This window comes from Panthera pardus, unplaced genomic scaffold (assembly GCF_024362965.1).
Source record: "Panthera pardus isolate Hobbes unplaced genomic scaffold, ASM2436296v1 HiC_scaffold_25, whole genome shotgun sequence".
NCBI classification, from domain to species: Eukaryota; Metazoa; Chordata; class Mammalia; order Carnivora; family Felidae; genus Panthera; species Panthera pardus.
The window spans coordinates 56,948,022-56,966,544 of NW_026526821.1; the positions used below are offsets into that span (position 1 = coordinate 56,948,022).

The window sequence follows — 18,523 nt, forward strand, 5'->3', positions numbered from 1 at the left end:
CCCACTAGAAGCAGTTATTCCTAATAAACATCATTATTTCCACACCAGAGGACACACTTAAAAAAAAATCTTTATAAGCAGCAAGTAAGTTACAATGGCTTTACTTTCAACTCTGAGCTATATTCTATTAGAGTTATAAATATTGTATTAAAAATGGTATTTTATTATTTATATATAACAGATTGATTCCAGAGAAAATGTTGAAATGATATATGTTAAATTAGTTTTTTTTCAGAAAAGCAAGTCTTTCTTGGAGGCATTCTCTAGACAAAGGTACTTACTAACAGCAGAGTCATAGGAGGTTGAATTGTGTTCCCCTCTCGTGAAGGGATATGGTGACAGGTAAGCGTGCATGCAGTTCTTGGACGGTGGCTGATTGGCTAGGAAGGAGAGCAAATGATGGTAGTTGTTATTGAGATGCTGAGTGAAGACTTCCTAACAAGAGACATACAGGACCTGAGATAGACAAGCTAAATAAACTGTGGGTGGGAGCAACAGATTCAGAGAACTGATGAGTGAGGGGGGGGAAACTCACATCAAGCAGCTCAGGGAACCTGGAAAGTAGATTCATCCAAAACATCTAGTTCATGACATAGTTCAATGCTGGGAATGCCCCTAATATCACCTTAAGATTAAAGGCACTACACTTCATTTATTTTCACAGCCATATTCTCCAGTTCCCAACATGATGCCTAGCACATAGTATTCAAAAAGTAATTGTTTTAAAACTCTAATAAACTTAGATTTACCCATTGTCAGCTCTGATTAATATAAAATGTATCCTATATTCTATTTTTAGGGAAAAGCTGGAAATGATAGGTCATACAAGCTAATAATTTAAATGCATTTTTAGTATTTGGAGAAAACACAAGAAAAAAACTTTTATGTTGTTGGAAAACTTGAAACTTTCACTGTGTACCCTTTAAGGAGGAGTGAAATATTCTTTCTTTCTCTAAGTCCTTGGCAAAATCTTCCTCTTGCACAGTCTGACTTACTCTGCCAGAGTCTGAATGCTTTTCATTGGCAGATTCCATGCTCATTTTCCTCTCCAAAAGGACTACAAGATAGCCTACCAACTATTTCTTGCAAAATTCCATTTCATCATTACTTTGTTCCTTTCACATATGCCAACTTGCTGTCAGCTTGCTTACGTCTTCCAAGATCTCATCTCTTTATTATATATTATTTTATCATATAATCTTGACTAGTGTGTAAATGCCATATTTTGATATATCACAGGAGTATTGGATAAGGAGACTAATAATTTCAACCTACAATAACCTTGAGGGTAATAAATAGTTCTTTTATTGTTGAATGCAATAAGATAAAAGCTAGTTATTTTCAATGAATTTACTTTCAGAGATTAATATAATATAGGAAATACAGTGAAAAGAATGTACTGTATTTTTAAGAAGCTATTCTACATCAAAAAGGAACTCTCAAGTTTCTATGAGAGAACACAGACATCAGAAGCCAGGCATTTCTTGATAATTCCCACTACCTTGGTTAAAGCCCAAACAGAGTGTGCTTTCATCCACCGCTGCTGGCAAGTAAGTTTCATTATAAAAAAAAAAAAAAAAGATATTTTTTAACTTTAAAGCCACCAATATAAAATATCTGATCTCTATATCTTAATTTTTAAATTTGACATTTAAAGGGTTGATAGCCAAAAATAAAACTAATTTATTTGCAACACAGCAATAACAGACACAGCAATAATAGACAAGAAAAATACTATAGGTAATACCTAGTTTTTTGTTGTTGTTGTTGTTGTTGTTAGGGTGAGTGTATTTTAAATATGAGCAAGGAAACAGAAGATAATTCAGTTTTGCCATAAATATTCAGACCCCTATTTTAGGTTAGAAAATAAAATAATTATTCATATAGCCATTTCTACTTACTGAAAAAGAATCACTTCATGAATCTTTTGAAGACATTCTATCAGGATTCTACAGGTAAGAATCCAATCCTATCTTGTAAGTGATCTATACTAAATAAGAAGCTGCTCATTCTTATTTTAATGACGAGGGGAAATAAAGCTAAATTGCACTTACTGTACCAGAACTTCCAGATACTGGAATCATTCTCTTCCGCAATCCCATTAAACCAACATCTCCAGAAGAATCCTTCATGGTGGAAAGTGACATTCTCTATCTGTACAGAACACAAAGAAAGTAATTTGCCATCAACACAAAGCACATAACCTAAATTATCACATCCAGGAAAATATTAAAACAATGGATTTTATCCCAAATAATGATGGTCAGTAGCTTGCTACCTATCTCTTCTGTGAAGAAATAGGCACTCCACCACTATTCTCTGATTTCAAGAGGATACATAAGGCTACCCTCATCCCTACCAAGTACATCAGTATTTGGAAGAAGAAACGCACATTCTGTTCACCTGAACACTTCCCCACTTCAGTTGCAAGAAGCCAGTAATCCGATCCAAAAGCCACCAAAAAGAGTAAAACCCCCAAAGCACCAAAGAGAGCCCCAAAGAAGATGGCAATATTTAGTCTCATCTTCAAGCCACTGGTTTCCCTTTAAATAAACTTAGAAATTAAAAAAAATGGCAGACACGTAGCTTCTCAATTAAAAAAAAAAAATAAGAAAAATAAGAAAGATTTTTCGAGTAGGCAGGATCTTCTTTAGAAGCCTCTCCTAGCTCATGTTTTGGTGACTTCTCACTCGCACCCAGTGGGTGGATTTGTATTCCCTTTGCTCTCCCCTGGAGGGACTCCAGCCCAGCAGCTGAGAATGGCCAGCTATTTTAGGATACTGATTGAGGAGCTGTCTCTCTCCCGTGGGGATCAAAAAATAGCTGACCTTCCCCTGACTGTAGAGAGGAATATCAGGGGCTGGCTAGAATGACCATTTTTGCTGTTGGGTAATCCATAGAAGTGGGGAGAAGATGAAGTGGTATGAAGTCATTGGCAGTATTGGCCCAAAGTCTTAAGTGTCTGAACAAGCTCCTCAGTCTAGAATGACCATTACAACACCAAAGCCGAAGACACTTAAGACTCTCTTTGAAGACAGATAAAGAACAGCTATAAGGAACCACAAAGAGTTTTCTTGAATATAATTAAAGTTGTAATTAATTTCTTAATTCCTTTTGGATACTTTAGGGATACAAAATAATCTGCGGGTCAAGTGGTCTAACGTATCATGGAGTACAGCTCAAGTGTATAACCTAGACATTCAGATGTAAACTTAAAAGATCAAGAAAAAAGTAACATAGGCTAAAGTACAAAAAAGTACCTTCATGCTACCCACACTATTGACATAAAAACAGCACTTTCTACAGCAGCTCCAATATCTTGTACAAGTTACTCCAAATAACCATCCCCAAAGTGAACCGAAGAAAAACAGAGTCCCAAAGTATATTGTTGTCTGGATGAAGATGAAAGAATCTGGTCTACTCTTTATTTTTGTTTCCTTCGTTTTAAATGTTCAACTTCGTCAAAACATCCTGGATTCTGATACAAACCACCTCATGAATCTATACTTTTCTCCATGCCTTATCTCTATTGTTGTTTTCTTTTCATGTCTGAGTATACAGGAGAGTATTTTTAAGTACTTGTGTAGCATTTTAAAATTGGTACTGTCTCTATGGCTACTGTTTTTGGTTTTTCCTTTTAAATATATATTCTCAACAATAATGTGAGTTAGTGCATCTTCTGAAGAGGCATCAGCTCTACCAGCCTCCTTCACCACTTCTGCTTGGTATGGGACAGATCCTTAAATACAGAGTCACGGAGGGCAAAAGATGACTCTTCAGTAGGGAGGTAGGGCCTTCGTCAGTTCTGGCTGTATGTAGTCAGAGGTACCCGAAGGTCATGAATGGAATTCTAGGTCACAGAATCAGTGGCTGCGAGGGCTAAATGGAATTCAACAGAACACCTCAGCTGATTCCTTATCTAATGCTCAAATCTCTTTTGTAAGAACCCCCACAGCATGGAGCCAGGCCGTCTCTAGCCTGCTGTCTTGAAAGACTTCAGGAATGTCCACACAGCCCAACCTTAAATTCTGCCAAAAGCTGCTTTCCTAAAGTTTCCAGTATTAATCCTATTTGGTCCTCTGAGATTGCACAGCACAGGTGTGCAATCTTCTGTCATGTGACAGAATTTCCTGGTATTTTTCTGATGAAGAAGCAGTCATCTCGAGCCTCCTCAAACCAGAACTGCTACTGGACCCCTAAATTGAGGTCTTTTTCTTCTAAGCTAAACATCCTATTCTTTTAAACATCCCTTAGGTTGGCACAACTCCAAATTTCCCTGTTATTCTGGTTCTTGGCTACAATCTTCAAGGATTTGATTGAAGTGAGGCATAGTATAATCTTCTGCATAGAGCCTAGCACCTGAATACCACCACCTTTCTGATTCGGAGGCTGTGATAAGCAGAATAATAGTCTCCCAAAGATGTCCACACCCTAATCCTAACTGTAATCACATAATCTGTGAATAGGTTATGTGGCAATATCCTGGATTACACAGGTAGGCCTAATCTAATCACATGAACCCTTTAAAGTAGAGAATCTCTTCTAACAGAGTAGGCAGAGAAAGGAATGTGGCAAGAAAAAGAGTCAAAGAGTTGCTGGTTTGAAGGGGTCACAAGCCAAGTAATGTGGCTGGCTTCTAGGGCCTGGAAGAGGAAAGAACAGATTCCCCCTGGGCCCCTCCCCCACTAAGGAAGAAACATAGCTTTACCAACACCTTGATTTGGGAGGTTTCTGACCTCTGGAACTGTAGGGATAGTAAATTTGTATTCTTTTAAGCCACCAATTTTTTACTCATTTGTTGCAGCAACAATAAGAGACTAATACAGATGCTATTCGGTAATTAATGCAATATCAGATCAAATTAAGGGTTTTGAGGGGGTGGGGGGAGAAAATACGTCTTGAAGAAGTGCTTATTGAGAACTTGTGAGACATTTTTGCCAGACATTAAGGTTACAGTACATAGGCCCTGACCTTGAGGAATTCATGCCCTAGTGGGAAAAAATAAATGATTCATTAGAATGAAGTACATAGAGGTTTAAAAATGAGCTTTGGGCCAACCTGGACACATTCTCCTCCTTCCCAGCCCACCCCTCTCCCAGCGTCAGTGTGGTTGTGTAGTTGTGGTTGTGTAGTTGTGATCGTAGACACCAACACTGCTCTTTGGAGAGGAGGAGGAATTTCTTCATGAAGATTTTATTTATTTATATCCCAAAGGTTTATGGCAAACATCTATGCATCAATACTAAATCTTTAACACACACACATTAACAAACATACACACATACAAACAACTAGATTTTTTTAAGTAAGCAGGAAGGAGTGTGGAACTTTGTCATTGTTATAATTCATCTCAATTTTGGTATTTGTCACACACAAAAATCATCTTTCTGGGTTAGGTCCATCAACTAATGACATTTTCTCACCATTTCTGGTTTATCCAAAAATGCATAAGCATCATTATAAAAATGTGTGTTTATTAAATCAATTATGAGTAAGCAATCTAATTATTTCCACCATTCATTTGTGTGCATCTATTTGATATCACAGAGTACTTCTCATGTCATGAAACTAAACTGCTTTAGCCCCATTATCCCCAGTGCTTATCACAGTGCTTGACATGCAACAGGCACTAAAATAAAATAAAAATCAATTTGTATTAGGACACTTGGCTGAGATACAAGTCCATGACCTTCTGAGCCATCCAACTGATAATCCGTCCCAGAAGAAAGCGCCCTGATCTGGCATGGCCTGTTCTTTGTGAAACCTGGAGGGATGGATTTTAGTGGGGTGTGTGTTTCCTCTTTTTGAGAATCTCCATTAGACTCTTACTGATAAATGCAATGAAACTTACTCTCCAGGGGACAAAACGTGTTTCCTTTCTTTAGAAAACTGGACCATTTGCTTGTCATTTGCCACTCCCCTAATTTTGCATGATTCTTAAAATATTTCCAAATACTTTTTTTTTAAGTTTATTTATTTTGAGAGAGAGCATGAGCTGCGGAGGGGCAGAGAATCCCAAGAAGGCTCTGTGCTGTCAGTGCAGAGCACAACATGGGGCTTGAACTCACAAACCACAAGATCGTGACCTGAGCCCAAATCAAGAGCCGGATGCTTAACCGACTGAGCCACCCAGGCACCCCGTGCAGCTTCCTCAGGTTCTTTCAGCAGCCTGAACAATTGTCCATGCACCAGGAAGATGCCTAAAAAGCTGCTGGGTTCTTATCATCTCCACGGATTTGGGCAGAGGGTCTCTTTTTCCCTTCACACTCTTTTCTGGTGAAAGGCGAAGAGATGAGGAGAAACAGACATACTCAGTCACCAACCCCAACTTGTAATACCCTGTAATAAACCACTCCATTGCCTATCCTTTGGTGGATATTGAATCTATTTTTTATGTTGATATGATTATCACACTGAATCTGCAAGGCCACAAACCTAAGCATGGTATCTCAGGTTTGATCCTGTGGGAAAGCTGGATTTTCAAAAATGTGAACTGAGGTCAATAATAACAGCTGATATCCATGAGCATCTACCAGGTAGCAGATAGAAACCTAAGCACATTAAATACCTTGAATACAGGACAACCTTCAGTAGACAGACTATGAAACAACCACTTTCTCTATGGGCGTCCACTCTCTTGAGCAGGAATCTTAGCATCTAAAAGTCTTTTTGGTAGTAGGAGTCAAAGATGGTCTAGGTCACATGAAAGATGGCCAGAGGTAAGCCAAGAGAGATCTGCTTGGAGTCTCACTGCCAAAGGCAATTCTCAATAATTAATGGGTTATGTTTCTACGTTTAGACCCTAGAGGTTACCCCTTTGTTATGATGCTCAATTGTTCTCTGTGCCCCCAAGGCTAAATGAGGAGGCTAGGTGGCTGAGTGCAGACTTAGGACCGGTCCTCCAGAATACAACAAACCTGGACACAAGAGCAGGAGGTACAGGTACCAGCTCTCCCCCACTGGCAGTTTTCAGAATGAGGATTTCATTGAATTAAGAAGAGTGGGAATCGTCTTTCATAGAAGATGATTTGTGCTTGGGCAAATCACTCAAATCTCTGAGCTTTGGCTTCCCATATGGAAAAACAGGAACAACGCTTCAGAGGATAATCGGGGATATTAGGAAAGAGGACGTGTCAAATGAGTCGGTGGAATACCCACATTAGGTTTCTCTTCTATCCTGCCTTTAGCTGAAGACCAGTTTTTGATGAAATTTTTTTTAAAAAATCATAATACAAGATAAAATTCCCTCTGCTAGCATTCCAGATAGTACTCGGGTTTATTTCAACAGACTAACCTCTCAGCAAGTGCCCCTAGCCCTCCCCACACCCATATACACATTCTCTCCCCTAGGCCACCTGCAGCATTTTCCCAAATCCTTGCCTATCCTGTTCCCTTCTGATTAGAACTCTCTTCTCTTCCACCTGTCTGATGAACTCTTCCTTAATCCACTCAACAAATACATAGCAAGTCCCTACTCTGTGTTACATGTTCTTGTGGGTGTTGAGTACTAGCAGTACTCTCCAAGAAGACTGTATTGTACAACCTATAACACTTTCCTGTATTTAATTACACTCTTGTCTTCTATAGACACTTTTTGAATCCCTGCGTCTTGGGAAAACTTGGGTCAAGACATGTTTGCTCAATGAACAAATTAATAATGAATAAACAAATAAATGAAAGCCCCCCCCCCATAAAATATGCCCCATTATTCTTCAAAATGTTATCAAGAATGTTAGCCCCTGTATCTACAGTGCCTTCTTATGAAGACCAGGAGGAAATTTCTGAATACTGAAAGAAGTTGTGTTTCCATAGACCACTGCTGTTATTTTTAATCTTAGAGACACTATAAATTGTATCCTTTTGATAAATATTTATCAAATGCCTGTTTTAAGGCAGATTGCTGTGTCCCAGAATGATGGTAGTGAATAAAATGTGCTCTCTAACCTCAATGAGCTTATATTCTTATGACACCAAGAGTACTTCTGTCTCCACCCGGGTACCTGGAAAGCTCAGAGACAAATGTACAAAGGTGATGTCCCAGCTTCCCACACTCTTCCCAAGGTGCCTTCCTTAGTTTCCTTCCTGTGTGCCCCCGACTTTCTCTCCCACACACACTTGTTTAACATGTCATTTTATATATGTTTATGTAAGCTGCTTCAAGTACTTTTGAGAACAACATAAAGAATAAACAAGGAAACAAACAGACACTTTGTGAAATCAGATATTAGAAAACATGATGTAACTGCCCCAGCCAAGAAAGCTGGTCTGGTTTTATTGTTCCATTCTAAAAGCTCCCTGAACTCTTTGGTCATCCCTGCCTTTTTCCTCTCATCCTGATCATTCTACTGTCACAATTTCATTTGGAGAGCCTCCTGACTTCGTGGAAATAACTTTCCTTTTAGAGTCTTTTGTCACTTAAAGAAATTGACAAAAACCTTTTTAATTTTTTTAATTAAAAAAAAGTTTAAAAATCAACCTTCTAAAATCTAGAGTATAGGAAGATCATTAGTACTCCAAGTTAGGGTGGTAAGTTTCCTTCTTGTTTTTTACAAGTTAAATAAAACTTGACAACCAAAGACTGGACAACTAAACAATGGAAGGCTTTGATCCACTATTTTGATCCAATGTCTTTTTTTTTTTTTTTAAGTTAACTGTGTTTTTTTTTTTTTTTAATTGGTAAATACACTGAAACTTAGCAGAAATCTCAAGTCATGATAATGAGCAAACATTCTTTTTTCTACGGTCATAATTTCTAATCCTGATACTGTAATACTCTTAATTATCTCAAAATATCTAATTAAACTAAGCATTTTGAAAACAAAATTAATTCTGGTTCACTTTAGCTTAAAAATATTCAAGAATGACAATACCCAGGACCTAAAAATGGTAAACAAATTTGTAAAGAAATATGGGCCTACTTCAGAGATATTGTGAGTTTGGTTCTAGACCATGGCAATGAAATGAACAAATAACACAATAAAGCAAGCCAAATGAACTTTTTGGTTTCCCAGTTCGTGGTCTTGTAAATGCGCAAGAGTATCATGTCTGAAAATACAATGTACATACCTTAATTAAAAGATACTTCATTGCAGGGTGCTTAGGTGGCTCAGTTGGTTGAGCATTTGACTTCAGCTCAGGTCATGAACTCACGGTTGGCGAGTTCCAGCCCCGCTTCAGATCCTTTGCCCCTCTCTTGCTCTTTCCCCCTCCCCTGCTCACACTCTCTCAAAAATAAATAAAACATTAAAAAAATATGCTAAGATATGCTGATCATTATCTGAGATTTCACATCGTGGTTATCTTTTAAGTGTGTTGGAGGGTCTTGTCCCCATGTTGATGGCTGCTGACTGATCAGGGTGGTTTGCTGAAGGCAATTTCTTAAAATAAGACAACAATAAAGTTTGCCACTGGGATTGATTCTTCCTCTCACAAGTGATTTCTCTGTAGCAGGCGATGCTATTTGATAGTATTTCATCCAGAGTAGAACTTCTTTCAAAACTGGAGTCCAGCTTCTCAAACTGCGGCTGTTGTTTTATCAACTAATTTTATGTGATATTCTAAGTCCTTTGTTGTCATTTCAACCATCTTCACAGTATCTTCACCAGGAGTAGATTCATCTGGAAAAAATAACAAAACAAAACAAAACAAAACAAAACACTTTCTTAGTTCATCCATAAGAAGCAACTCCTCATCCATCAAAGTTTTATCATGATATCATGATATTGCAAAGTTTTATCACTGATATACAATTCAAGTATAATAATAATGAAAAAGTTTGAAAGATTGTGAGAATTACCAAAATCTAACACAGAGACATGCAGTGAGCAAATATTATTGGAAAAATGGCACCAACAGACTTATTCGATGTAGGGTTGCCACAAAGCACCAATTTGTAAAAAACCACCATGTCGTTAAAGCACAATAAAGTATACTCCAATAAAACAAAGTATGCCTGTATATAAATCAAACTCTCACAAACTTCTATAGACTGAGAATCCATTTTCCAAAAAAAAAACTGGAATGGTTTTCTAGAGAGTTGGTGTTGAATTCTTTTTTGTCATGGAATAATATAGATCCACAATATTTATCTGCCATTCAAAAACCTCTGAAAACCAAAAGCTGTTGGTAAAACAGACCTAATGGGCATAAGGGTATATATAAATTATAGTGTGAATTTCTCATGTATTTTATTGCAGAAGTATGAATGTGTTTGATTACAGGGCTCCCCAGCTTACAATGGGGGTATTAGGTAATATATAACATATTACTTTTCCAAAATCCCCAAAATTCTGACTTCTAAACACATCTGGCCCTAAGGGTTACAGTAAGGGACTGTGGGACCACAGCCCTAAACATAAGACAACAGACCTGAAACATCAATTGCTTCCCTATGATCATTATTGAAACAGATTGTTACTGCCAGTGAAACATTGCCATCTGTCTCTGTGACTCTACTGACTTCTTTAAGTTCTGTTTTTATAATGGTTCTTGGTTCTTGTGTGTGTTCCTCCTGACTACTCTCCCATCCACCAAGATGACAACAGGACCACATCCTGTAGTTTTAAGAGATTATTCACAGGCCTTATCATCTTACACATAGTATGTAACAACAAATAAACTCACTGGACATTATTAGTGGTTCTGTTTTTGTTTACTGCTACACCCCTACCAGCTTGAGGTAGGTGCTCGGGAAAAACTTAACTAACCAAATAAGTAAGCCAGCAATCTTATGGAGGTGAACTGAACTGGATTGAACACTGCCATCTGCTGGCCACAGGTAAAATTTGCATTCTCTGGTCCACTATGGTCAGTTGTGGGAATTTTTATATAATACAAATATTCTATAATACAAATACAAGATTTGCTATTTTCACAATAGTATTTGATGCTGATCAGCCTTTACTAAGATGGCTCCACCAAAGTACCAAGGCCCTGATGAACAGCCTACACTGAACACAACTGTAGCAAGATCCATTGCCTCACTCACCTCAATAATTTAGGCAGTTAGTATTCCATTAAATTGAGAGCTACTTACACAAGTAACTCACACAAAGGGGATTATATTACAATGACATCCTTTACTTTGAAAGGGAGTTCACTATGTAGCTTCATAGAGCTCCATAAGGAACTCTATTAGTGAACTTAAGTGCATTAGCTCCTGAAAGAGGTAAAAAACTGAGAACTTATTTGTTAAAAACCTGCCTTCAACTGCAATCAAAACATAATAAACAATTTCAAAAACAAAACAGTGGACTAAAGGGGAAATATTTTTGATTTGTAAAACTAGAAATCAAACAGATATAACTTATCAGAATGTATCTATTATACAAATATCCATCTTAAAGAATTGCTACTTTGAATTTACTCATCCCTTTGTTTCCTTGCAATTCTCTCTTGAGGGTACATGCTACACTCCACATGCCAGAAACCTGTGAATAAAAAGCTTCCCTTCTCCTGTCCCTCAGTTGTGAAAGTGCTTTCCATGAATCTCGTGTGCCATGATTTGAATCTTCATATAGAGAAAGACATGTTTGTCTTGGCTCTGGGGTGTGTTGCCTTGTCCTTCCACACCTTGGCCACTGGTCTTCTTTCTCAGTAAAAATGAAGATGGTCTTTTCATTCCCACTTCAGATGACTTTCTCAAAGCAAGAGGCTCAAATGGGCTCAGTGTCTGCAAGCCAGTTCTGTGCCCCAAAGGAAAGACAATCCAATCCAGGAGTAAGAGAGTGCAGGGTGGGGAGACACATCCACGTGATCTTTGTGCTACCAAGTCTCAAAGAGAAGAAATAGCTGGTGTTGCATTGGTGTGAAAATACAGTCAGAAGCTGTCCAGGGAGAGGCCACTGTCTGCAGTACTGTTAAAGGTGCTGGTGGTTTCTGCATGGGGGGCTGCACAGACTTCTCTTCATGTTTTGCTCAGCCAAGTCCTTTAAGTTCTGTAGATTTAATTCCATAGGAAGTATGGGGTAAGCACTTGAAAATCAGGACATATCAGGATACTCAAATAACACAACAGCTAAATAACAAAAATGACCACAGTGACAAATTAATAGCACCCAGCACTTACGTAGCGCTGGCTCTGTTCTAAGCACTGTTCTAAGTGCTTATTAACACATTTAAACTTCACAATAACCCACTGTAATAAGTGCTATGATTTCCCCTATTTTATCAATAAGGAAACTGAGGCATCTCTCCATGGCAGGGTTTCTTATTATGCCAGTTTGTGTGCCCCCCAAAATTCATATGTTGAATCCCTAACCCCACTGTGACTTTCTTTGGATATAGTACTTGTTAGGAGGTAATTAGGATAAAATGAGGTCATAAGGGTGGGACCCTAAAGTGTTACCCCAGAACATAAAACTAAAGCCAGGAGTTAGATGCTCTTTGCAGATTGCAGTTCAATAGCAGCTGTCAAAGAATTATAGCAATGTAAAAAAAAAAAAAAAAAAAAAGGAGTAAGTTCCATTTTCATCTTGGAAGTGTAGAAACTGGAAGGAACATTCTGCCACCCTTTCTACAAACAAAAGGTTAGACAAACTTTAAATGAATAACTTTTTTTGAACCCATGAGAGAATTGAGATCTCAGGTAAACAACTAACCAATCTGTATCTCTTGGGAAAGACATGTGCCTCCAGGAAGAAAAAGGACCCATGCATATATAGTGGATCATGCTGAGTGGCATGTAAGTTAGCTACAAATTCCTTATGAATTGCTACAGGCCAAGTGTGGCTAGCATAAAGATCTACCCATACACAGGGGGATTCATATCAATTTGTTTGCATCAACAAACTCTTCCAGGTATTTCCAAAGACTGGGGAGAATCTCCATCCTCTCCTACCTCAGTATTGCCTGAGGCATCAGAAAAGTAGCCACTGCCAAACTCTACTGACAACTCTCCTGTGGAACAAAAGCCTAAATCTGAATGGAGAAGAGCAACAAAATTGTCACCTTAGGGCGTTAGAGAAAATCCTTTGTAGCTGAGAAAAACAAAAGGGTTTCTTTGGTGTGTGTTTTGTGTGTGTGTGTGTGTGTGTGTGTGTGTGTGTGTGTGTTTTAAGCAAGAAAAAAAAGGAGGTAAAAAGAAAGGAAGGCAAGAAGGAAGCAAAGAAGAAACTTTACCCCAAGAGAGAAGCAGGAGTAAGTAGAGTGCAGGATTGATAGAACAGTGAGGATATTCTACATGATAGTATAATGCTGGATACATGCCTTTATGCATTTGTCCAAACCCGCAGACTGTACAACACAAAATGTAAACCTTGGGCTTCGTGTGACCATGATGGGTCAATGCAAGTTCATTGATTATAACAAATATAAACTGTGGCACAGGATACTGATAATAGGGCAGGCTCTGCGTGTGTGGAGGCAGGGGATATGTAGGAACTCTTTATGTTCCATTTTTTTTTTCTATTAATCTAAAACTGATCTGAAAAATAAAGTCTATTAAAGAAATCTCTCTCCTTAAGTGAGAAACTAGAATATGTGGTGTCAGGCCTAGCATACAGCAGAATGAAAATGTGAACACTTGTGAAGGCCACACCCCAAGCCTCAGGTTCACAGAGCCTGGCTAAGACATAGTCAGAACATCAGAGAATGCTCCCCTCCCCTGCCAGCTACCCACAAGCTAACATGCGTCCAAGTAGAAATAACAGTGGAATATACCTAGGAATTCCAAGAGAAATATGCTCTCTGAGGGACCGTGCAAAGCTGGCCAAGAGGACAGCAGATATAATAGGAAAACCCTCTAGCAAACTATGTGGAATTTCAGGTAGCTCTAGAGTAGTGTTTCCTAACTTGGGCACTACTGACATTATGTGCTGGATCATTTTTTGTTGTGGGTGCCATCCTGTGAGGTGCAAGATGTTCAGCATTATCTCTGGTCTCTACTCGCCAGATGCTAGTAGCAATACTCCCAGGCAGTCCCAAATGTCCCCCAGAAAGCAAAATCATCCTCAACTGAGAACCCCTGCACTCAAGACCATGAAGTCTATGGTACAGAGAGGGTAACCAGCAAAGTAATTACTGAGGGTAACTGGGCAACAACAAACTTCCAGCTCAGTCAAGCTCCTGACTAGATTAACACACACCTTCACACTGAAGGATCAGCAGAAGGAAAGTTGTGCTCACCTCCAAGTATATAAGCAAAATACACATATATATTTATATTTATCTCACTAACTAGTGTCCTATACAACATGCCAAGCATTTAACAAAAATATTACAGAACATGTGAAAAGCAAGAAGAAAATGGAGTCTAAGTTCCACTTCCAAAGTGGCAGCTGGAGGAACTCGATGCACCCATTCCCCAATAACACAAGCATAACTGGTAAAAGCTATTTAAAACACTCAACCATTTACAGTCTGAGCAAATTGTCCTAAAGGACAATTACATAAACCAATGTAGAAACATTTAGTCAAAAATCTACTAAAAATTTGATACAAACAGCAAGAGTTCTTGACATTTGAGACATGGCCCACCCCCTTCCTCCCCTTCTCACAAAATACACAAAAATTTAATTCACTATGGATCAAAGGCCTAAACTGAAGAGCTGAACTATAAAGTTCTTAGAAAAAAAGTGAGCATAAATATTCATAACCATGGATTAGGCAATGTCATTTTAGATACTACAACAAAAGCACAAGCAATTAAGAGACAAAAAATAAACTGGACATCCTCAAAGTTAAAAACTATTGTTCATCAAAGAACACTATCAAGAAAGTGAAAAGACAACCTGCAGAATAGGATAGATATTAATAATACACATATCCATATGGAGATTTAATAATAATAATCCGTATAAGAGATTTACATCTAGAATATATAAGGAAATTTTACAATTCAATGATAAAAAGACAACCCAATTTAAAAATGGACAAAGTACCTGAACAGACATTTCTCCAAACAAGATACGCAAACAGCAAAAAGGCACATAAAAAGATGCTCAACAGTGTTGACCATCAGGAAAATGTAAATCCACACAACTACCATTAACTAATAAATGTTTGAGGACATGGAGAAATTAGAACTTCCATCCACTGCAGGTGGTAATATAAAATAATATAGCCACTTTTGAAAACAGTTTTGACAGTTCTTCCGATGTTTAAACATAGAGTTACCACGAGCAATTCTACTTCAAGAAAAATAGAAACATGTATATACACAAAAATTTGTACACAAATGTTCATAGCAGTATTAAACCTGTATTATCCCCAAATTAGAACAAACCCAGATGTCTATTAATCAATGAATGGATAAATAAAATGTGGTCTATCCACACAATGAATGTTATTGGCATCTATGCTACCATAAGGACAAACCTTGAAATCAATATTAATAGAAGCTAGTCACAATGGAACACATATTGCATAATTCTATTTATTATGAAACGTCCAGAATAGGCAAATACATAGAGGCAGAAAGTAGATTAGTAGCCTCCTGGGGCCTAGGAGGGTTGGGGGTTTGCAGGGTGATGTCTAAGATGTACAGGTTGTCTTTTCAGGGTGACAATATTCTAAAAGTAAGTTTTGTGTTTTTAAGTTTATGTATTTATTTTGATAGAGAGAAGGAAGAGCAGGGGAGGAGCAGAAAGAGAGGAGAGAAAGAATTCCAAGCAGGCTCCTTTCTATCAGTGTGGAGATCGTCCCACGAGCCACTGAGATCATGACATGAGCTGAAATCGAGTCGACCTCTTAACCAATTGAGCCACCCAGACATCCCTAACCTAAAATTTATTATGGTGATGATTGCACTATCCCATGAGTATTCTAAAAGCTCTCGAATTGTAGGTGTTAAATAGGTGAATGGTATAATATGTGAATTACCTTTTAAGAATGTTGTTGTAAAAGAAAAAACAAAGTCTGAAGAGACAAAATAATCATAACCAAGCCCAGACATAACCCAGATGTTGAATCTATCATAATATGGAATTAAAATAACAGATAAATATGTTAAAGATTATAATGGAAAAGGTAGACATTTAAGACTTGATTTACATCTTCAGCAGAGATATGTAAACTATAAGACAGAATTGAATGCAAATCTAGACATCAAAACACAGTAGATGAAGATTGCCTTTATCAAATTCATCAGCATACGAAACACAGCCAAGGAAAGAAACATTGAACTTAAAGACAGATCAATAGAGATTACCCAAGTTGAAACGCAAAAAGAAAAAAGAGAAAAAAATAAAAATAAACAGAACACACCATTCAAAGTCTGATGGGCAGTAATAAATGGGTCTATGTATCACTGGAGTCCCAGCAGTAGAAGACAGAGAATGGGGCAGAAGAAATATTTGAAAAATAATGGCTGAGAATTTTCCTAAATTGGAGATACACCAAACAACAGATCCAAGAAACTCAGAGAATATCAAGCAATATTAATACCAAAATAGAAAAAAAAAATAGACCTACCGTATTCAAACTGCTGAACATAAAAGACAAAGATAAAAATCCTAAAGGCAGCCACAGAAAAGAAGGCAAATTACCCAGAGGTTTAAGAGTTACAACAACTTTTCATTAGAAAACACAAGGGATGAAAAAACATGGAGTGAAATCTTTTAAGTGCTGGAAGAAAAAAACCCCACATGCCATACCAGAATTCTATACTTTTTAAAAGTGAAGGGAAGGGGGCCCCTAGGTGGCTCAGTCGGTTGAGCCTCTGACTCTTGATTTTGGCTCAGGTCATGATTTCACAGTTCTTGAGTTTGAGCCCTAGATCTGTGCTGACAGTGCAGAGCTGCTTGGGATTCTCTCTCTCTTCCCCTCCCCTGCTTGCGTGCTCTCTCTCTCAAAATAAATAAATACATAAATAAACAAACAAACATGAAAGAAAGAAACAAGCAAACAAACACGGGAATGTACTGTGAAATCCATTCAATAGGGTTTCTCAAAAACCTATAAACAGGATTCTAAGGGATGAAGTAAAATTTTAAAGGTGAAACAAACAAACAAGTTCTACTCCTTGAATATGTTCAGAGTTAGAAATCCACTGGCAACAGGTCTACTTAAAGGGCATTTGGCTAAAAGGTGAAGTATGTGAGAAGTTACCAGAAATCTCCTTGGCTAAATTCCTCAGGGTATGATTGATCTAAAGGTAACAAATGTCAAGAAGCACCTTGAGAATATGTAGGAGATAAATTCAGAAGAGGATCATTTAAAATACAGTAAAGTGATAATGGGGCACCTGGATAGCTGTCAGTTAAGCATCCAACTTCAGCTCAGGTCATGATCTTGCAGTTTGTGGGTTCAAGTCCCACACTGGGCTTTGTGCTGACAGTACTCTCTTTCCCTCTCTCTCTCTCAAAATAATGAACTTTTTAAAAAGTTTAAAAAATAAGTAAAAGGAAGGAAAGTTTTAAAAAGTTTAAAAAATAAATAAGAGGAAGGAAAATCAAACCTTGTCATACAATATAGAGAATTCAGTGCCAGCAGACCTACATTTATAAGAAATGTGAAAGGAAGTTCTTCAAGAAAAGAGAATGTGATATGGATTAGAAAATTGATTCCAAAGAAAGAAATTAAAATTGTTCTTCCTTTAGTGTCCTAAAATGTTAAGCTTAGATTGTTGACTTTAGATCTTTCTTCTGATACATGCATTCAATGTTATAAATTTCCCTCTGAGTGCCACAATTGTTCTATTTCATAATTCTGAGAAGTCACATTTTTATTTAGTTGAAAATATTTTTTAATATCTTGTAAGACTTCATCTTTGACCCATGTGCTACTTAAAAGTATGTTGTTAGGGGCACCTGGGTGGCTCAGTCAGTTAAGCGTCTCTTAACTTTGGCTCAGATCCTGATCTCACAGTTCGTGGGTTTGAGCCATGTCAGGATCTGCGCTGACAGTATGGAGCCTACTTGGGATTCTCTCTCTCTCCTTCTCTCTCTGCCCCCACTCCCTCAAAATAAATAAATAAACTTAAAAAAATGTATGTTGTTTATTTTCAAGGGTGTTGAAAATCTGGTAATTTTGTTATCAATTTCTAGTTTAAACCCATTGTGCATACTTTTTTATTTTTCTAAAGTTGTTAAGGTATATATTAAGGCCCAGAATGTGGTCTCTTGGTGAATGTCAATGCAAACCTGAGATGAATGGGTATTCTGCAATGCTAGATGAAGTATTTCATAAATGTCAATTAGATTCCCTTGAATGTCGTTGTTGTTCTTTGGTTTTCTGCATTTTTAATATACAGCTCATGTAGGGTTTTTAGTATTTATCCTGCTTGGTGTTCTCTGAGTCTTTTGTGGTATGGTCTCTGTCATCCATTTTGGGAAATTCTAGACCATTGTTACTTCAAATAATAATTCTCTTTCTTCTTCCTCTGGTATTCCAATTATGCATATCACATACTTTTTGAAATTGTCCCAACGGTCTTCAATATTCTGATATATTTTTAAAATTCATTATTTTTTTATCTTTGCTTTTCACTTCGGGCATTTTTTATTGACCTATCTTCAAACTCAAGGATTCTTTCCTGAGCTGAGTTCAGTCTACTGATAAGCACATCAAAGGCAATCTTCATTTC

The 18,523-nt window shown here is 37.6% G+C and overlaps 1 protein-coding gene across 1 annotated transcript in view; it reads right to left on the reverse strand.

Annotated features, from left to right (window-relative positions):
- TMEM182 (transmembrane protein 182) overlaps positions 1-2,716 on the reverse strand; it is a 53,561-nt gene extending 50,845 nt beyond the window's left edge. The window contains exons 1-3 of the mRNA XM_019428506.2: positions 2,393-2,716; positions 2,055-2,154; positions 282-380 (exon numbers count right to left, since the gene is read on the reverse strand). Coding sequence (XP_019284051.1) covers positions 282-380; positions 2,055-2,154; positions 2,393-2,524 — 331 coding nt within the window. The 5' untranslated portion in view covers positions 2,525-2,716. The remainder of the gene's footprint in view (positions 1-281; positions 381-2,054; positions 2,155-2,392) is intronic.
- Between the last annotated feature and the right edge of the window lie 15,807 nt (positions 2,717-18,523).